This window comes from Limulus polyphemus, unplaced genomic scaffold, assembly GCF_000517525.1.
Source record: "Limulus polyphemus unplaced genomic scaffold, Limulus_polyphemus-2.1.2 Scaffold994, whole genome shotgun sequence".
NCBI classification, from domain to species: Eukaryota; Metazoa; Arthropoda; class Merostomata; order Xiphosura; family Limulidae; genus Limulus; species Limulus polyphemus.
In genome coordinates, this window is record NW_013666604.1 from 122260 (window position 1) to 144899 (window position 22640).

The 22640-nt window shown below is 37.2% G+C and overlaps 1 protein-coding gene across 1 annotated transcript in view; it reads right to left on the reverse strand.

The window, feature by feature from the left end:
- LOC106461591 (dynein heavy chain 7, axonemal-like) overlaps positions 1-22640 on the reverse strand; it is a 239815-nt gene that overhangs the window by 81134 nt on the left and 136041 nt on the right. The window contains exons 37-41 of the mRNA XM_022388600.1: positions 16728-16920; positions 15863-16024; positions 9594-9788; positions 7249-7382; positions 5981-6224 (exon numbers count right to left, since the gene is read on the reverse strand). Of these exons, the coding sequence (XP_022244308.1) occupies positions 5981-6224; positions 7249-7382; positions 9594-9788; positions 15863-16024; positions 16728-16920 (928 nt within the window). The remainder of the gene's footprint in view (positions 1-5980; positions 6225-7248; positions 7383-9593; positions 9789-15862; positions 16025-16727; positions 16921-22640) is intronic.

The window sequence follows — 22640 nt, forward strand, 5'->3', positions numbered from 1 at the left end:
CATAGATGAGCTCCCCTCAGAAAGTGTCCAAAAGAAGCCCATGGAGTGTGATACCCAATGGCAGGGGGCTTCATAGGGGCACACCCATGGGAGACTGCATTTATTCTTGTCCAGGATATACTCCCTGCCCAGTTGACAAAGAAAGATGATGTAAATGAGCCCCATGTGTCACAGGGATGGACAGAATAAGAGCAAGACCATCTGAGTACTTGCACACAAGTGGTCGGATAGCCAATATGTTGGTTAGGGCACAATCATACCATTCTTTGTCTGCTCACCTTGACTCCAACTGCAGGAGAAGGGCACAGCATTCATGCCAATTTGATTTAGATATAGTATGCACATCTCAACTCAACTGGATAGATACTGTCCACTGGAGAAGAGCACAGTTATGGAATGTGTGTTCACCTCAACACTACTGAACAAACTCTGGTTGCAGGAGGAAGGCAAAGCATCATAGTACTTGCTCACCTCAACTTAACTGAACAGGCTCAGGTTGCAGGAGAAGGGCACAAGTGGCAAGTGTTATATATATGAGATGTCACCTGCACTACATTACCAGTGTCACCACCCCACCATACTGGATCTCAAATGTATGTCATCCTCGCATACAAGTCTCTTTGTTTGTTTGTAGTTAAGCCCAAAGCTACAGAGAGGATATCTGTGCTCTGTCCACCACGCGTATCAAAACCCTGTTTCTAACATTGTAAGTCTGCAGACATACCGCTGTGCCACTGGGTGGCAGTATACAAGTCAAATTGGTGAAGGGTTCTCCATGGTCCACCACCCAAGTGGCTAGAAACTGGTAAGTGGCAAGGATATCCTGTGCTCCACTTGCTAAAAAAGTGGGGAGAATTCACAGTGGGGAGATCTAGAGAAAGTGCCCAAATCCCCATTAACCCTTCGGTCTGAAAAAGGTCTTTTATTGGAGACAGTGCAGTGGGGGACTGCAAAACCATGAGCCAGAGAAGTGAGCAAAGCACTCCCCTGATACTAGCTTTTTTAATGACAATCCATGGAATAGGTATGGTCTGGATCAGACATGTATGTAAATATATACATATATATTGCATGAGAATACTTCAAATGTCTTGCAGAACACTCCCTCTTAGAGTAGGCATATTTAGAGCCAAGATGGATGATATGAGCACTTTCCATCATCCTAGCTTGATGAAGATTTTGAGTAAGTAAAGTGAAAGGCACCACCAGCCACTTGATGGGATTTTATGATCACAAAAAAAAAGAACTTTACTCACCTGTCTGTAGATGGTGAGTAGACTGGAGAATGGTGATAGGAGGAAGTTGGTAATCTTCAGGAGACAAGATAACCAGATGTTGAAGACAGTGGTCAATGAAGGCATGTGGGGTAGTCTACATGCCTGTCTGAAGGATCTTGTCCAGAGGTTGTCAAAAACTGACAGCAAGAGTATGAGTAAGATGATGAAGCTAATGGAAAGAATTTGAAAGAGCCTGCAAGCATCAACTCCGATAAAAAGTAGTCCAAACATAGAATTGATGGATAAAAGCTGTAAGAGTAGAAGTAGATAAGTCTCTGAAAGAAGAGAAGTTCCTGGGAATAAAAAGACAGTGAAAGAAGCCCCAAATGGAGAAGTATGAGATAAGTCACAACAAACAGCTTGAACAGGACATAGAAGTCTGTCCAGATCTGATCAACCATAGAGATAGGTGAGAAAGTGTGATCACCTTCCCAAGCAGCAGAAGTTTTAAGAAGGAAGGAATGGTCTGGATAGAGAAGGATATAAGAGTGATGGAAGAGAGAAAAAATATTGATAGCACAGATGTCTGAATAATGGCAAACACAGGAAAGAGGTAGGAGGAAATAAATTTTGAGAAAGGTGTGGAAATAATGAACATGAGGCCAATGGCTCAAATGGTTCATGAGTGAGGGTGAAAAGAACCACATTGGAGTCCTAGTCAGACATTCTTGGTGGGACGAGGAGGAATGTGGAAAAGGAAGAAACAGAAAAAGATGGAGAAAACAGGTTAAGAAAACACCTTGTGGTACTTGGAAAGACAAAATGTCATGGATAAAGCCATCCCATGATCTACACTGGTGGAGATAAATAAGCTACAATGAAATAACCAGGTAAAGAAAGTAGAAAGCTGGCTTATATTAGGACGTTCAGGAAGAAGTTGGTTGTGAGTGGACCAATGATGAATGACACACACCACTTGAGTTCATGCACAGACAAGTTAGAAAGGCAACAAAAAAGACTTCATGATCTTAGATTTCAGCTCAACAGGTGAAGGGCTGGACAAATCTCAAAAGTGGAAAAAGAGGAAGGAAATCCCTTGATGAAATAGTGATGTGTGAGGTTGAAATAAGAGAGAAGGTATTCGTGAAAAGGTATAAGGGATCTGACTGCCAGGTTAACTAGAAGAGGAAACCAAGAATGTGCTGGCCAAAGAGGTGCCATCATGAGGACCTGGCAAGGTGTGTCCAAAATCAAGGCAAGGTAGGAGATGAAGAAGTGGATACGCCTAGAGGAAAAGGTGAGACCAATCCTGGTTGAGAGCATCGACAGCCAGGGCCAAGGGATGAGAAACAGCAGATGAAAGGAGAGGATGTTTGGAGTTGAAAGGTGTGGCAAAGGTATCCATGAGGAGCATGCCCAACTGAGAGGAGACCCAATGGAAAACCTGAGGATGAAGAGACCATTAAATGGATGAATTCAGCCCAAATGAGAGAGGCAGTCTGCAACATGATTCATAGTGCTTGACATTTGACAGATGATTAAACAAACCTGATGAGAATGGGCCCAATAAAAAAGGTCTAGATTTCAAAAGCAAAAGGTCCTGGATGGGGTACCCTTACCAGTTGATATAGGAAATGACCATGAAGTTGTTGGAATAAATCATAACCCAATGATCCACAAGGAGGGGAGAGAAATGGGGATATGCACAATGGAAAGCTAGAAGTTCCAGCACATTGATAACAGGAGTGCACTCATCCTGGGTCTAAGTGGCAGAAGTGAGGCTGTCATTCCGAGATGCTCCGAACTGGAGGGGAAGCACCAGTGAAGAGGTGAAGATCCCATCTGGGTGGAGGCAATAAAAATACATGAGGTGGTATAGGAGAGGTCTAGCCACCAAGATAGATCCTCAATTAGAGGAGGAGGCAGGTGAACTATGGAGAATAATGGATCCTGTGAGAGGTTTCAGTGGTCACACAATGTCTACTGGAGGAGGTGCATGTGTGCACGACCTAAGGAAAGAAGTAATTCCAGTGAAGCCATAGTCCCCAAGAGAGAGAGTGAGAGAGAAAACCTCTTGTGCAGAATGAGTAGGAGAGGCATGAATCTTGGTGACCAGTAGGTCCATAGCTCATGAGTAGATAGGAGAGAGTTGGCTGAAAAAAAATAGAGTTGAAGAAAACTTCCAAGTGTACAAGATACTGGATGGAAGTGAGGAAGGATTAGAAAATCTTGGTGAGCCACCCCAAATGGGCAGCCTCTTGAAGAAGAAAGGAAACTGGGTGTCTGGTTTTTTACATATGTGGGCAGGATTCTTTACAGTAAGTGTCTCTGACTTGTTGGTGATAAATTTCAACAATAAACAAACAGCACACAGTACATTTGTTTTAAAATAATATATTAAAAACAATCAAACATATATATACAAATGCTTGTTACACTGTTAATCACCACAGTTGTATCCAGAGATTTAAATAATTGTCTCTTTTTGTCAGAAGTCCTCATAGATTTGTTCAGTTACTTTAGAACACAATTGACAAGACAAATTATTATTCTCTACTCTGTTGTTACAATACAATCTGCAATAATTTCATTAAAAAAGTGCCACTATATGCTCTTTATGACTAAACTTAAAAACCCACACTCAAGATCTATTTGACTATATCTGTCACCAGCTTTGTCTAACTTACTTGAACTACATTTTGTACACATATTTATAGATAGCCCAACTGAATTCTTCAACTTTCTATACACTATGAGATATTATGATGTAATAATACTTGAGAAAAAATTAGAATGTTCTAGTAACATTATGCAGTAATACAACAATCACCAATTCATAACAACTGAACTAAAACAACGTATGATTTGTACACAGTTACGTAAACAAATCTGCAAAAAACTATAAATTCTAAAAATAACTAACTTTAACACTCATGCTATGCTTAAATGGAAACAGTTGTGTACATCTAACATTGGGAGTGGGCTAAGAGAAGCCAATCATCCATGTAGAAATGGAATCACAGACACAGTCCAGGAAGAAAGCAAGTGAAGGCCCTCATGATTTGTGAGGATTATGATTATGAAGTAAGAAACATGAAGTGTCATAAGGCATGAAAGAAAGAAAAAGAATAGTATGTACTTGTGATATTAAATCATGAAAGATCGAGGAAATTTGAAGGGGAGGGGGAGGTGATTAAAGTCTCTTTCCTCATTCTCCCCCTCAAAATAAGGGGAAGAGATACCTGAAGAATGGACAGGAGTTGAAGGTCCAGACTGCATGATGGATCACACAACCAGCTGAATAATAGCCATCACATCTTCTTCAGTCAACAAACCTCCAGAATTCATGGTTAAAATATAATCTGTTTGAATAAATTATTCACTCACACAAGTAAAAGTGGAAGTCACATTGATATATGAACTTATGGTGAAGAAAGAAAATGAAAACTACGTTTTGTTAACTGAGCAAATCTTGCTAAATTGAAGAAATTAAAACATGTCTGTAGTATTCAGTGGCAAGGACAAAAATGAAGATTCATGAGTGCAAGTGCATAGGGAGAGTTATTTTGTATGCAGGTGTGTAATCTTGCTATTGGTGGAGGGCTTTTTCCACATGTTGACTTCATCATGCAGTAGGGCAATTCACATATAATCTCATGAAATTAGGTGGGAATTGCCTAAAGGCTATTGGCGTGCAAATTTCTAGAACAGATGCATGGGGAAGATAGCTAAACTGTGTGCAGAGATGAGGTCTCATCTCAAAACATATGATTTTAGGCTGTATCTAGCAAAAATATTTGATACAAATCCAAAAGAGCTTATAATGTCAATGTGAAGGTCATTGGTTAGGCCACATTTGGAGTACTGTATTCAATCTTGGGATCCTTGTTTTAGAAAGGACATTGAATAGTTGGAAGGGGTTCAGAGAAGGGCTACTAGGATGACACCTGAGATGAAAAGGTTGTCATACAAGGATAGGTTAAGATCTCTGAAATTGTTTTATCTCTAAAAAAGAAGTGTTACAGAGGTGTTTAAGACTGTTATGGGAGTTGATCGTGTTTATAAATCATCTTCATGTTTGTACTTATATAGTAAGAATGGAAAGAGTTCAGGACATAAGTATAAATTTTACCAGGGTAAAAGTCATCTTCAGCTAAGAAAGCTATATTTTTCTAACAGGGTGACTGGCCTTTGGGTTGCCTTCACATGTAGCAGATTCAGTTAATTTAATTGAGTTTAAAGAATGGTTTGATAAAGAGTTGAATAATAAAGGCTGATTTGGGGTATTTTATTTTTATTTTAAAATTCAGTATATTGGATGGGATGGCTTAAGTTGACTAACAGGTTCCTTGTTGTCCTTAAATTAAAGGCATGGACAGTCTTTAATCGTATCTACACCTAACACAGAAAATGTAACTACCTGCTACACAAATGGCAAATTAGACACTCCCACATGTGATTTTGGACATCCAAATCAAACAGTCAGCCTCATTATTTGTGACCTAAATGCTGCTTTTCAGGAGATATTGGTGACCTCCACAAGGAAACACTTGGTGCCATCAAATTAATCTCAGAACTCAATATATAATACAATTTACTGTTCTAACACTCCATATAAAGAAGAGTAAATAAATATTCATATATCCAAAGTGAGGTAATCAGTCTTACTGACACACCTAATGACAACAACAACCAACAGTGGTTGAATGAAAACTCAATAAACAACATATATCTAAAGTGAGGTAATCAGTCTTTATACTTACTGTGATCATCTTCTCTGTCTCACAAGCGGCAACAACGAGTTGTGGCTGAAGTTCTTCTAACTCCTGTTGCATTTGTGTCACCTGTTGTGAAGCAAATGCTAGTTTTTCCAGGCCTACCATATAACGTTTTCTGGCTGCTAAAACCTCACTCTGTCTCTGACCTAAGAGCAACTTGAATGAAGAAATAAGTTCCAGATAAGAAGTGGGAGTAATATAGGTGTGGCGTCCAGTTTGGGCAAGAAACCTGTGTTGTGAGAAATAAAAACAATACTTCAATGACATTTTTGGTGGAACTATAATTTCATTATCTGCTAAGAAAATCTTTTAAAGGCCAACCTATGACTGCTGATTAGGTTGCTACTAAAGTTATTTAAAAAGAGTGGGAAACTTAAGAATTAAAATTTATACAGCCAGTCTCAGATTTGTGATTAGACTATTAGCAACAGTAGTTTTAATCTGATTAAAGTACTGTAATTTTTTTATCATTGCAGTTCTTAGTTATTATTTTATAGATTGTTGTTGTTTTTTTATTATATTTCTGTAAGAACTTGATTAACTTTGTAAATATTGACCTTGGAAAATAGCTTGCTTGCATTATCTTAACTGAATAATCAATGCTGTTGATATCAATACCAAGAGTGAGAAAAAAACAACAAAAAACTGAGCATTTATACCACTGTACAGAATTCACAGAGGCTCAACTTTCAATTATTTCAAAAATTTCTTACATCTTATGGAGTTCTCTTGTCTAATAAAAGTTTTTTATATGAATCTAGTGAACAGCTGAAATTTCTGCCACTTCAGATTGTTAAACTTAATTTGTAATGATCAATTTTATACTATAAAATTTTCTGAAAAAATAATAGAGTCAAAATATTTATTTTCCTTACATATGAATTCATTTGATTAATCCAATGAACTAATCTAGAATATTAGGGATAAAATAGTTAATTAACCCACTCAGTTAAAATATCCTTGGATGATAACACGGAACTTTAGAGTGCTAATCTAAATGCTAAATTCAATAAAAAAACTAGAAAAACATAAATAGTCAAAGAGTTCTTTATCTGTCTTAAACTATTTTATTACTGCCTTTAGAAGGTTGTTTTCCTATAATTTAAATTCACCAATAAGAGTTTGGAAGTCTTTACATATAGAGACACATTTCATTTGTATGGCATCTCTGTACTTTCTAGAAAGTGGTTGGAAATGTGATTCTTACAGTTCTTGAGAAAGCTGTTAACTCACATAGTATATTTTATACTCACCTCTGAGAAAGCTTAACAGCACTTGTGTGGAAGTGTTTACATACAGACACACATTTTACTCTCTCCTGATATGGCATCTCTGTACTCTCAAGAAAGTGGCTGGCAACACACTGAAGGGCATCCTCGGGCCAAGCCTGTTTAACATGGTTAAAAAGAAAAGGAGAAAGATCATAATCATACTTATGACTTTTTTCACAATCAGAGAGCATCATGTCATGCAAACTCTTATTTACAGTACATTACAACATATATGACTTTTACTAAAAACAAAGGGCCCAGCATTGCTAGGTGGTTAAGGCGCTTGACTCAAAATATGCAAGTTGTGAGTTCGATTTTCCATCCCACCAAACATGCTTGCCCTTTCAGCCGTTGGGGCATTATGTTTTTGGTAAAAGAGTAGCCCAAGAGATGGCAGTTGGTGGTGATGACTAGCTGTCTTCCTTCTAGTCTTTCACTGCTAAATTGGGAACAGATAGTGCAGATAGCCCTTGTGTAGCTTTGCATGAAATTCACAACAAACCAAATAAACTAAAAACTAAATTTCAGTCCATAACTTGCAATCACATGAGCAGGTCAGAATCTGATAACTTATATTAAACTGACAACTAGTAGATTTGCAAACTTGTTTTTCTTAGAAAATTACTTTGTTTTTAAGTTCCTTAAAAATTTCTTTTTGCTTTTAATTTTAATGCCTTTACCTATTCAACAGTGAATATATTTTTTAATAGTTAACTGAATTCTCCACCTTATTTCATATGCTGGAAAACATCCAAGAGATATAACATTGAGATATGAAGACATATCCCGCTTTATTTATATAGGAATCATTCAAATTTTACATTTATTCAGTTTGTATGAAATTTTAGTATAAACACATGGTCCTGAAAGTGGTTAAGATTGCCTTATTCTAGTTGTTTTGTTCTTGTTTTCTACATAGATAATGTATATTTTGCCCGAGAGGATAATTGCAATATCATTTAGCATACATGTTGAAAGGATTAGGATAGTAATATCATTGGTTATTTGGACTGAATTTGTCTAAATGTAACAGCTGTCCAATGCTGTGAGAGAACAAGGGATACAAGGTGATGCTGTCAACTAGACAAATAAACCAAGTTTAGCTATTAAGTTCAGGTAGGCTTTCTTAGTTCATTTCTACCTGGAGATCTTCGAGTAAAGAATTATTTTAAGATCATGGTATTTAGTTTGACAGAAGTCTCTTCTGAGAGAAAGAAAGCTGTGTAGCTAAGCACACTCCAGTAGAAGGGATTGTAGTTCTGTCTGTACAAGTACATAATCTGTATTTTCTTTTTGTTTCTCTAATAATAAATATTTTTTTCATGTGTACCAGTTTTGTTCCAGCATCTTTATTTCACACACTAGAAAAGCTTAGTTATCAGATTCAGAATTTATTATTTATTCCCTATTTCCATATTACATGGAACAAACACAATAATCTTACTTAAGATGATAAATTATTTTACAAGGTTTGAAGATTAATTTACAAAACTCCTCTGAGCATTTTTTACCTGATTAATCATATAAATTAATTGTTTTTATTTCACTCCAGTCAATACTACCCTAATCTCAATGGAAGTTTATGTTTTATCTTGAAAAAAAAACTGCTATTTAATAATCTGTCTAGTTAATACCTACCCAACTATCATCATTAATTTAATCATACTATAATTCTGCTTGTCAGTACACATTATAAGCATACACATTAAGAATTTTACCCAAGAACTTGACAACAACCAGCCTGCCTGTGGCAAAGAGCTGCAAAGCTAAGTGAAAAAGTCACTACAACTGCTCTATTAATGATGGAATAACAACAAAAGGCAGATGTAAATATACTTTACTAACCATTTTGTACAACAACACTAAAAGCTTAAAGTTTTCAAAAAGGTCTGATGTTAGATTGTAGAATAAAGTTATAAGTATATTTATCGATAGTACTAAGTAGAGTAATGTTTAGTCCTAACTAAACTAAAGTAAAAAACGTACACAGGTTACTGTGTTAATTTATATCTTTATCAAACTTAGGCCTAACATTAGTTAAGGTTTTATAAAGCACAGCCTATTTACAAGTGGACTTGCACATTTTGGTGTCTATGATTACAATTAATTTGTATTATTCTAGAAATCTTGTATTTAAAGAAGTACTGTTGCATTAATGATGATGATTTGACCACAAATGTTTTTTGACTCTTTGCTTGTTTTATTAAATAGAGTTAAGTAGTAATACATTCTTGGCCAGTCCAGTTCTTAAATATGTGATAATTTGATTAACCTTCATCATCTAGACTGACCATTCAGTTTACCTCATATAGTCCAGTCACTTTTACCTGAAACCAGTCCATGGTGCAACAGTTGACTAATGATGGAAATTGACGTAGTCGACTCCTGAAAGCCCCACCAATAGGGCTAAAAGCAATGATGATATGAAGGTTTTCTTGGCAACGTTTTACAAAGAATGAGAAAAGAGACAGTGGTGTGAATTCAGCATTCCCATTTGATGCTAGAGCAGCTGATCGAATCGACTAGAAAAAAAAGGTATAGACTATAATAAACATGGCTTGTTAAAATTTAATGCAAAATTGCTGAAATAAACAAATAGCAGTAAATTTTATAAACAGATATATTATTGAACAATGGACTAAATACAAGAACAACAGTAAAGCTTTATTCATATATAGGCTAATACAGAATGCAATTTAGGTAAAATAAATAGCAGTAAATTTTATAAACAGATACATTATTGAATAATGGACTAAATACAAGAACAATAGCAAAGCTTTATTTATATGTAGGCTAATATAGAATGCAATTTAGGTAAAACAAAACAAAGAGATGTAGTGATAACCTATGGACAAGATAAATTTTTTGACAGTAAAATTATATACGATGTAATGTCAATTAGAAAGATGTACAGTAAAAGAACTTGTTACAGATGATCATATCTGTAGTGAAATGTAAGTAATCACAAAAAGAACAAGCTAATCATTATAAATAAGAACATAAGGACAGTATACTTAATTAGTTATGATCTATGTAGGCAGTTTGCTTTGAACAGAAGTTAATATTAATTATGTCATGAGGAAAAGTCAAAGACAAATTTTGCTATTTGAAAGTTTGTTTGTTTGTTGTTAAGCAAAATGCTACACAATGAGCTGTTTTTGCTATGTCTACCATAAGTACAAAAACATAGTTTTTAGAATTATGAGCTTTCAGACTTACCAATGAGCCACTGCGGGCAATAGTTTTTATAGATACATATACATAGTACTACTACATAAGTATTCTGCACAGGCAGACATAAAACTCAGTACATAGTTTACAAAAATTATTTATAGAATATTGGTAGAAAACTAGTTATTTTGTGTAAATTAACCAATACAAGTAGGTCAAGTACATAAGCATTTTGATAGACTAATTCAGTGGTGTAGGAAGAAGTTGCAAAGTGGGTTGTTTGGCTAGACATGCATATTTTACAGTGAGAGACTGAAAGTATAAGGAGCTGCTATATAAGTCAAATATGTAAAAGTGGAGGTGCTACAGCACCCCTGTTTCTGATGCCTCTAGTACATAAGTAGGTGTTCTGTAGATTTTTGTATAGACAAATGTACAAAAGCAATAGGACTCTAGAACATTCTAAAGAAGATGTACTTCCTGAAAGCAACCTCTATCTAAGCCACCGGAATCACGACATGAAAGTAAGCAACACCAAGGCAGACAAACCTCTTTCAACTGAAGAAGCCCGAAAGGCAACACCACAAGCTTGGAATGATGGGACTGGATATACCTTACTCAACCAAAAGAACAGAACTCAGCCAGTCTGGAATTATGAACATCATCCTCACTCCTCAACCGAGTGGGCAAGGTACATTCCATTTGTCTTGAAATTATTAGGAGGATGTGGAATAACTGTGCTCAACCAAGGACCCAGGATGGGACCACTCTGCATTCGAAATTACAAGGAGATAGTGGACCCTCTTGCATGAACAATGTACTGAATCTATGTTGATCAAAAAAAAGGGCCATGCACACCCCCTACTGGATAGCCAAGCATCAAATCTGAACTGGTATTACGAGTAGACTCCCGCATAGGTTGGTGCCACTCCTACCAATATCTGGGGAAAACATCCAGGGATCTGGGTAGGAGGACCCCCAACTTTGCCCTCTTCTACAAGAGTGGAGAAATTCATTCTAACACTCTGGAGGAAAAGCCTCTATCCATCATTGCAGTGACTGGAAACCGGATGTGGTAAGGACTCCCTAGCTCCACTAGCAGAATCTAGAGGGAAATGAGCACTGGGGAGTCTGGAGGAACAGTGCTCTGGAAACAGTGCAATAGGTGAACCAAGTTCCCTACATTTTTAAAAGCAAACCAACCTTGACTTATTCAATCCAAAGATTATCAGGGACGGGCAAGATCCACTTATGCTTTATTCATGATAGTCCATGAGTGGCAAGCCATTATAGAACAGTAATATCACCTAGTCTGCTTCTAGATGGTCTTATGGAATACCTCATTTCTACAGAGCCTGTTGCAATCCGTACAAAATATATTCAATTAGTGGTTGCTATTGCAGAACTGGTTTGATAACAGCACACCTGGGATCCTGTGAAAACAAGGTAAGGGGCCCTGAAAGTTAGAAATAAAAATACTTACCCCTTTGGATAGTCTAACAGAAATGGTGAAGATAGCTACAGGGGGTAGGCAAAAATCCTCAGAGGAAGAGATGGCCAGATCATGCATATAAAGTGAGATAAAGGTACTGGGGGGAGATTCACATACCAGTATACACCATGACCTCAAGCTTTTGACAGGGTCAACCATGAAAAGTTGATAAAATGCTTGAAAGGCCTATATATAGACGACAAAGACCTGCAGTTGATACAAAATCTGTATTGGAATCAAAAGGTATTCATGAGGACCGAGGAGGGATTATTGCCAGAAATACAAATTAAAAGAGGAGTACACCAGGGATGTGTCCTTTCCCCATGTCTATTTTATTTGTACACAATTCATCTTTCATAGCATTGAGAGTAATAAAGGTATTAAGACTGGTGGCATGGTGATAAACAGTTTAAGATATGCTGATGACACTGTACTGATGGCTGAAACAGAACATAACTTACAAGATATTTTGAATGACATGAATAACACAGGAAAGAGGTATGGAATGAAAGTGAATGCTAAGAAGACAAGGAGTATGCTGATAAGTAGACATGATAATAAGCCAGAAATTCAGATAAAATTAGAAAAAAAAGACATACAACAAGTAGAGACCATAACAGGTGATGGAAAATGTGAAGCTGAAATAGTGAAGAGGATCGAGGTGGGAAGAGGTGTGCCTTTTATAGTATGAAAACAAGTCTGACATCAAAGAGCATAAGTGTAAAAACAAGGAAGAGAATCGTAAAGTGCTATATACGGTCAACTCTGTTATATGGCTGTGAAACATGGACCTTCACACAAGCATTGAATAACATACTGGAAGCATTTGAGATGTGGGTGTAGAGAGATATGATGAAAATATCATGAATAGACAAGGTAACAAGTGAAGAAGTTCTCAGTATGGTGAATGTGAAAAGATATGCTGTACCAACAATCAAGCTGAGAAAAGTAGCATATTTTGACCATATGATGAGATGAGACAACATCCAGTGAGTCCTACTAGAAGGTAAAAAAAAAAAAAGATAAAATATACAGGAGAAGACCAAGAACAGTGTGGATGACAAATATTAAAGAGTGGACTGAGATAGTAAAATATGAAGACTTTGTGAAAAAAGCACAGAACGGAAAGAAGTGGAGGATTATGACAACCAACCTTCCTGAGGAAGAAGGCACATGATGATGATGATGATGATGATGAATAATGGGCAGGTGCCAGAGGATTGGAAGCTGGCTAATGTTACTCCTCTTTCCAAGGGAGGTGATAAAAATTGTCTCAGTAATTATAAGGCTATTAGTCTCACATCAGTTGTGGGAAACGTTTTGGAAAGTCTGATAAAAGATGTTTTGCAAAATAATTTAACAAAGTTTAGAATATTAATGGATGGTCAACATGGTTTCAATAAGGGAAAGCTTTGCCTTAAAATCTTTTGACTTTCTTTGAAAAGGTTAGTGCTTATGTAGATGAGGATAAGGGTGTACATGGATTTTCAAGATGCATTTGACAAGGTGCTACACAAAAGACTTGCTAAAAACGTTATATATCTCTCTCTCTCTATATATATATATAAATATAAATGAAGTTCAGCCAAACAGGATTAATGTTACAAGTGGGGGTACCATAGTTCAGGGATCAGTTTTAGGACCTTTGATCTTTTTAATTTACATCAATGACATAGATGAAGGTATGGTCAATAAATCACTTAAATTTGCTGATGATATTAAGACCTTTGTTGGTGCTGGCTATGAGAAGGATATTGCTGCTTTGCAAAAGGATTTAGATTAGTTAGTAAGTTGAACAAATAAATGGCAGATGGGTTTGAATTATAATAATGCAAGATATTATATGTGGGTTATCATAATTTGAATTATAAGTATAATTTGGATGGGAATAACCGTAACAGTGTTATGGAAGAAAAGAATCTTGATGTAGTGTTTGATCAGTCTCTTAAGCCATCCAAGCAGTGTGCTGTTGCTAGTGGTAGGGAAAATAGGATCTAATCAAAAACACCTTAGGTGTGAACAAAAAATATGCAGCCAAAAAGGAATTAGCATGCGACTTAAAGGAATGAAATCAAAATTGGCAGCCAAATGGTAGTTACACTTGTAGTACTGATAAGAATTTTACAGCAAATATTCATTCATGTTTTTTGTTCAACTTGAAGCATGATAGTGGGTAAAACAAAATATGCGGGCCTAGCTAATTAATGAATGAATATTTGTTATAGGTGTTATTTTTTATGCTAATTACTTAAGCTAATATCATGTGATGTTAAGTGCTCTTTAATTTGAAAAATGTCTTAAAATTGAGCAAATTTATGCTTAAAAGTTGGCAATGAATAATAACTGTCCATCTGTATGATTATTTTCAAAACAATCTAATTTGCTTGCATATCTGCATGTGCTTTCACCCTATAGTTTTGCTGCCCTAAATCACCTGTATTCAATTCAAATGACAAAAAATTAAAGGTCCACTTTTACTCTAATAACTTTAGACCAATAGCTCACGTGACTTTTTGTGTAGGTGTGTCCAAAAATTGTGGTAAAAACTGAGTGTTTTTTGTTGAATAACTATGCAAATTTAGCATATATTTAGACCAAATTTGACAACTATTTATATGTTGTAAAGTTCCAAATTTGAAAAAAATGTATGATCCCTATTTTTGGTGCAAATAACAAAAGGAAGAAATTCAATGAAAATTGGAGATTTTATATCTCATGTATTTCTTAATAGATTTCCTTGAAATTTGGTATATGAATTAAGATTTCCATAGAGCATATCAACTGAAAATATGTGATAGTTTGGATTATCTTAGTCCAAGCTATAGAAAGTGTAGAATTGCTAAACTGTCACTTCTGAACATTAATAACACAGTGTTTCCTGCATGACAGACTACCGCTTGTATCTACAGATATATTGAATACAAGTCTAAAGAGGTTATGATTTCATTGTATAGGTCACTGGTTAGGCCAGAATTGGAGTACTGTGTTCAGTATTGGGCTCCTTACCTTAGGAAGGACATTGAACTGTTGGAAAGGGTTCAGAGAAGGGCTACTAGGATGGTTTTCTCTTGAAAAATGAAGGGTTAGAGGGGATCTGACTGAGGTGTTTAAGATTGTTAAGGAAATTGATAGTGTTGATGCATCATTTTTTCTTAATTAATTGTGGATATAGTAAAACTAGGAGGCACAAGTATAAATTTTGGCAGGATAAGTCATCTTCAGCCAAGACCATGTTATTTTTATAACAGGATATTTGGCCCATGGAATGGGTTACTTTTGAATGTAGTGGAAACAATATATATATATATATAAGTGAGTTTTAGGGAAGGCTTGGTAAATATATGAATGGTAGGTGCTGGCTTGGAGGTATTTTTAATAGCTTTAGTTTAGTTTAGTGGATGGAATAGCCTAGATGGACCAATAGGGCCCTTGTTGTTCTTAAATATTATGTTATGTTATTGATTTTTAGCTTTCTTTATATTACTAATGAATGGTTCTCAGTTGCTGTTTTTAGATTCTGTATGCTGATGATGGAATTTGTATATTACAAAAAACCCATTGGAGTGAATAAACAACTGTTGACAAAAACATTTGTTACATCTGTGGTGCTTCTTTTTATAACCAAAATAAGATTTCCACCCAATGACTCCAATGCAGCTATGGTGATTCACAATTTGGACTTAAGGTTTAAATATCTGAAATATTACAGACAACTTATACCATATATAAGGAAAAGTGAACACAAAATTTCAAAAATATGTTTTTCAGTAGAAGGTTTCCTTCTTCACAGACCTCCATATCCTCTTCAATGCCTCAATAATGACAATGCTGTTTTACACACTACTAACTACTTCAATATATTCCATAAAGAATATAAATTCTGTAATAACAAATATATGATCAAAAAATCAATTATTTTTCTCTATACTGTACCTCTATGATCTCCTGTCTTTCATCAATTGCATACAAATTTGGAACTTCTCCTGAGTTCAACAAACTATCTATGTCCTCCAAGAAGACATCTTCTTTAATCACGGAGTCTGTGATTAGGAATACTGTGGTTTTACCATGGACCCCAGCTCCTTTCAAAACAAACTTTCAAAAGAGAAAGCACATTAATCAGGAACCTATTATATTTAAAAGAAGTTTCTATATACTCAAAGACATAGTGGTTTTAGTTTTGGCTCCAACTCTTTTCGACAAAAAAAACCTCCACTGAGCTCAAGAAATTGTTTACACTATTCAAAAAGTATTTCTTTATTTGGAAGTCTGTGATTAGAAAAATAGTGGCTTGATTAAGTGGTTAGCTACTTTGATTAATAAGAACTGCATTACTATCCATGGAACAGAGCTTATGGCGTTAATGATCATTCTTATAACTGACATAATTAAGAAGGAGTGGCCAGTATTATTAAGATAATTAATTTGGATAAATTAAATTCTGTTAAATATCTATGATTTGCTTCTACATCTCTCTCACACTAAATGTTGTAGTAAAAGAACATAATGATAATTAATTAATGGCTCTTGAGAAATTTGATGCATAAATATTAGGAAAAAAACTTGTTTTATTATAGTTTAAATTTAATTTTTAGCTCATGATGATATTAAAAAAGAAGCAAATCTTTTCTTAAAAATAAAACTACTTATAAGCTTCTGCTAAATGTTATTTACACTATATAGCTACTGCCACATGAAAAATGTAAGAGTTAATAATGTACTTTTAAAACTTCATGTGAAGCCCCAGCTATCTTGTCCCATTTTTATAAGTTGTGAATTTGCTTTAAAAATAAATCACCTTTAAGTCTTCTTTCCATTCTGAGCATCCATAATGTTTGGAAATTTCAGGTTGAAAGAGACTGTGTCCCATCATAGTTGTAGCGAGTCGAGTGAGAGATTGACGCCCACTCCCTCCAACCCCTACAAGTAAAGCATTTCCACCAGGAGTACCAAGAATGCGACAAATCCTGGATAAATGTTCTAGTACATATCTGTAAAATATATTATTTATATTATATAAAATATTCTTGTATAACATTTTGTTAACTAATTTTATATAGTCTGTCTGTCACAAACTAGGAATAACTACCAATTAATATCTGGCACTTTAGAAAATAGATAAATGATCCAGAACACATTAAACAATGTGTAGTAGTATATTCAGATAACTTTAAAGATACCTCATGAATTTCAGAAGATACATTTATGTCAGTGATAGTGAAATGTATTTCTCAGAGTGTGATATTATAAATGTAAAAAAAACTAGTGTTTTACAATTTGATTTTTATTGTGTTTTATATTTACACTAGCTATGCATCAACGTTATAATTTTCCTATACTGAAAATGTATTTCCAATAGGTATTTACCCCCTCTCATAAGATTAGGTTTTCTTGTTCTGTGCTGCCCTCTCTATGCAAACTTTTTAAAATCTTCCAACACGTCTCTCATGTAAATCATCATACATCATCTTTTAACCAATAGTAGCCTGACATGCTCACATGACTCATGTGACTCCTTCTACACTCCTCTAATGAACCTTCACGTTGAAGTTTGCAGGAGGCGCGAGCACTGTAAAGTTGGGAGAAAGGGTGAAAAGTTTGAGAGGAGGTAAGTACCTGTCGGAAACATTTTCAGTATAGGAAAATTATTACTTCTGATACGATACTTCTCTCCACTCACAAGATTAGCTAGAATCCTACATTGAAAAGGAAGAAGGACCAATGAGAGGGAACAAAATAAGCACCCCTGAAAGCATCCAAAGGATATCTCTGAACCTGAGAGACAGAGATCTGAAGATCAGAAGAGGGGAACTGCACTACGTCTGAGCCAGATATACTCTTCACCCAAGTGAATAGTGGGACATACACAAGAGCAGAAAAGTAAGGTGTAGAGTAGCTAGGATGCATCAGACTGTACTCGGTAAGTCTACTACATTCAAAACCTCCCTGTGGGGCACTAACATCTATGCGGAGGTAAGATGAGGATCATACTGTCTTCACCTCAAACTCAAATATTGCGGGTCTTAAAACCCGCACCAATATCTGGGTATGCCACAGTGACAGGATGTCCATCAAGTGGAGTCAACTCCCCAATCCTGGCACAGACCAGTACCATCCAAAGAAGATAACACCACCATAAGAAGAACAAGGGATAGTCTAGGAGAGCACTGTAACCAGCTCACTAACTACGCAGTGACAAAAGACACAGACGAAGCAACTGCAGGAGGAAGAGAGACAACTTGCCTCCGTCGGAGGACTTATGTTGATTGGTTCACTCTCATTGAAAACTTCAATGTCAGAAACAGACATCTGCATGAAAGTAGGATGAGGGCATCCAATTGAAGGGTGAACTGCAAGTGCAACAGCTCAACTCCAGCATGAAATTAAAGTAGATTAGGAGGCAACATCATCCTGTAAGAGGATGGCTCAACTCCAATTGATGTGTAAAAGGACATTATCTCGCAAGGTGATGACTCAACTCCAGCGGGTGTACTAGAGATAAGGAGGTGACAAATCACATCATCCCAGAAAGAAATGGCTCAACTCCAGTGCTGGTGTGTAACATGATCAGGAGGCCATACCAACAAGGCAATGGCTTAACTCTTCTGGAGGCCATGTTGCATCTACACCAACAGAGCACCACCACCCTAATCTCAAATGAATGGTCTAGGGAACTCATTCAGAAGGGTGCCTCCATGGTTTAACACCCCAGCAGCTTGTAACCGAAAGGCAAGGGCTCCCATACTCCACTCGAAGAAAGAATGGTGACTATTTGGTGGAGAGCCCAGAGAAACGTCATCACTGGAAATAGTGCAATGGGTGACCATGAAACCTATTTTGAAAAGCAGACCACACTTGGTTATTCACTCGAGGCATGGCAGGGATGGGTAGCAATACACTTATGCACTACCCATGTAGTCCATGGGTGGTACAGTCTGGGACGAGCATGTTTATGAAACTGGAACATCCCATCTCAATGGTGAGCATGTATAGCCATGGACTAGAAAGCGTAAGTCAACATGGTGGACAGTGTGGATTTAGAGTTAAAGAATACCTGGACAGGTGCCACTCACCACAGAGCTGGATTCATGACAAAAAAGGAGAGAAAAATCCCCTGATAAAAAAAGATAATGAAGAAAGCTTACCATTCAAAGTTGCACCAAAATCTAAAGAATGGCCATAGGTGGAAGATGAAACCCCGACACCGAGAAAAGTATGATATGATGAAGATAGTGAGAGATGAACATACTAGGAGTGGTCTATATGCCGGATTGGAGAATTTCCTCCACTGGATGATGAAGACGAGAAGTGAGGGAAAAAGTGATATGTCGGATCTGATGGGAGGAAGAAGGTAGGGAACAATACGTCAAATGAACCAAAAGGTGGACCTAATTAGTAAAGGTAGAAGGTGAAAGATCATAAAGGGAGGAGGATTGCCATGGAATAAAAAGTCAGTTGCATGTATTCCAAAAAGTGGCAGTACGTGCTACATGACAATGAAGGGCCCTGATCTGGTTGAGAGTAAAGATGGGATATAGAAGGAAGGGAAATAGGAGAAAAGTATGAACAACCCTCCTGAGCTGCCAAGGTCTTCGGGAGAAAGGAACGATCAAGATAAAGGAAAAGAAAGGTAGTGTGATAAAAGTTATGTGATACATCTATGGCAAACAGATCCGACAGAAGAAGGAAATAAGTTTTAAGAGACAGATGAAACAAAGAGCACAAGGAAAGTGAGGGCATGGAGGACCACATTAATGTCTTATTCTGAAAGGGTAGGATATCTCAGCAGCCATCTAATCCTGAAAGAATGCATGAACCCAGTAAGCACAGGAGAAAGGAAAACCTTATGGTGTCTGAAAAAAGGAAGGTATGGGATAGGGCTGCCTGATATCCTGAAAATGAGGAGACCAAGTAACCATAGTCACACAGCCAGCTAGGTGAGAAATTCCGTAACATGAAACACAGATGGCATGTCAGCAAAAAATCCTCTGTTAACAGACCAACAGCAGAAGACTTTCCACTTATGTTGGTATAATTCTAAAGAAGACGGTTGTAAGGAACCAGCTAACAAGGAGGCAACTCAACACGTGAAGCTGGATCCTCTCACCAAGGACTGGACCAAAGCCATCCATGATGACAGAGAACAGGGAGGTTGGATCGAGGTTGATGAAGAATGGAGGGTGGAAGTGGAACTGGTGGTCTCAGGTGGTGTAACCTAGGAAATTAAGGTTGTGCTGGCCAAAAGGATGCTATTAGGAGGACTTGGCAAGGAGTGGAATAAACTAGAGAAATCTCCATATGCAGCAGCTAGATTGGAGGGTACACATACAGGTATTTGTTGACCAATCCTGGCTGAAAGTATCGACTGTCAAGGCCTAGATGGACCAGGTGTTGTGCAGGTCATAGGAACGACTTTTCCAGTTTGATCAACCAGCCCTTTTGAGCTGCCACAGAAAGGAGTAGCCAATACTTGTTTGCAATGAGCCGGCAGGAGCCAGTCATCCATGTAGTAATTAAATTGCATCCCCAGAGCATGAAGATGATGAACAAAAGCCTGGATGATGTGGTAAAACACATAAGGAGCAGATGTGAGTCCAAAGAGAAGGGCTCAAAATTGGTAAACCACCCGAGGTGGAGAAATCAAAGATTAGGTCAAGACTGCTGGGCAATTGGGGTGTGAAGATAGCATTGGAGACATCCATTTTCATCATCCACAATCCCAGCAAAAACATCCATCTCAGGGTGAGAAAAGACTACATGGTAAACTTGGGAAGTGCAATACAGCAGTTGAAGTGAGATAAATCAATAACTGGCTGCAATCCCTGGGGACCATGAAAAGACAGGATAAAAACCCCCAGAAAGGTGGCTGGCCAGTTTGATATCCTGCTGCAAAAGCAATTCTTGAACAACCCCTGACAGATGCTGGCATGCCACGGGGTCTGGAGGAAGAGGAAAGGAAATGGGGCAAGGTGAGAGAGGAGGAGGGGAAAGAAACTGGAGAATGAATCCTTCTGACAGAACCCATATCATCCATTGATCCTAAATGAAGGGATGCCAGAGAGGAAGAAAGTCCAACAGTCGAGCTCCTAGCGGCTGCAAACCCACAGGGTAGTCACCAGTACTGTTAGCAATGGATGTTTCGTCATTGAGGAAATCTACAAAAGTATCCTGACTAGCAGGAATGGGTAAGGGTTGGGAGGATGAAGGACGGAAGACGGGAAGAGGGGGAATTTGAGGCTCTGACTGAGACAAATGGACGACTAAGGACGTGAGGGTGGATTGCTGATGGGCTGATGTAACCTAATGCTCGATAGTTTCTGGTACAGTACCAAAGACATGATGTTGCAAAATGGAGAAAGATATAATTCCTGTAGAGATGGAGAGGGTAAAATGATCCAGGCCAATACAGCATCCATACCAAATATGGTCCCAAAAGCAAAGAAACCACGCGTGTAATGCCAGAGCTGATGAAGAAATGCAGGCTAATGTGGAGGAGAGAATGTGGAAGGTACCCACAGAAAATACCATAGAAGAGTGGTTAGGGTAAGGCAAAGGTGAGAATATTGGGTAGGGGTAAGACTAACATTATAATCGGGAGCCGCCCCTCAAAGAGGTAACAACGAACCCAACAACTGCTGATCCAAAAATGGATAATCAGCACAATGGTAAGAAAGAGTGTGCTGATCTGAAGGCCTCGGGGTGCGGCATGCCAATCCCTCTCACTTAACTGAGAGACAAAGTAATCAGTACGTACAAAAAAATCCGTGAAGATCGAAGTAGGTCTAGATGATTCCTTAAATAGTAAGTGGGAAGAAATGGCAAACTCTGGAGGCAGAAATAGATTATCAAAATCTTCGTCATTTTGTAAATTTCCGCCCATTCAGGAAGAGCCTGGGCAATTTCAGGGGACAAAGGTTGATTCATGTAGCATTCAATCTCCCTAAGTATAAAAGCAGAAAGATCTTCTGCCGGGTCATCTGCACCTGAGAAACAACACTAGTTGTTGGTGTGACTCACGAACAGGAAATACAAACCTCAGAATTCATAATGCAAAACAGAACTCAGAAGTGATCAAGTTTTGCTGAAATAGATAGCAACAAATTGAACTGGTTTATAGTAGAAAAGAAATTAAAAGTTAAGTTAAAAAAGATACCACTTTGGTAGGGAAAAAAATGTTCCGTCACCATACTGTAGCACAACCCCCCCCCCAAAAAAAAACGGCTGCCAAATGAGAGGTGAAGGTTTAATAGAGGAATGCAGAGGGAGTCACATGCGTCACGTGAGCAAAGATGTTTAAGAGACACATGATAATTTGCATTGGAGACATGTTGGAACATGATATTTCCAACAGAGCGGGGTGCACAAGGCATGCATTATGAAAAGTTTGCATATAGAAGGCAGAACTGAACGAGAATAGCTAATCTAGTGAGATCAGATAAGTACCGTATCGGATTTGCAGTAACTTAAATAACCAAGTTCGTGATTTTTAAATATGGACGTAACAATTTTATAATATTACGTAAAAAATCTATCCTTCTTTAAGTCCTCTTCACTTTTGTAAAGTAAATATCACACACAAAAAAATATACTAGAACAGTAGTTTTTAGGGTGACACAATTAAAATAACCAACTTAAAGTGATACACCTTAAATGAAAAAAAAAAAATATATATATTCTGAAAAGTTTAATAACTTCCCAACATTGATTTATA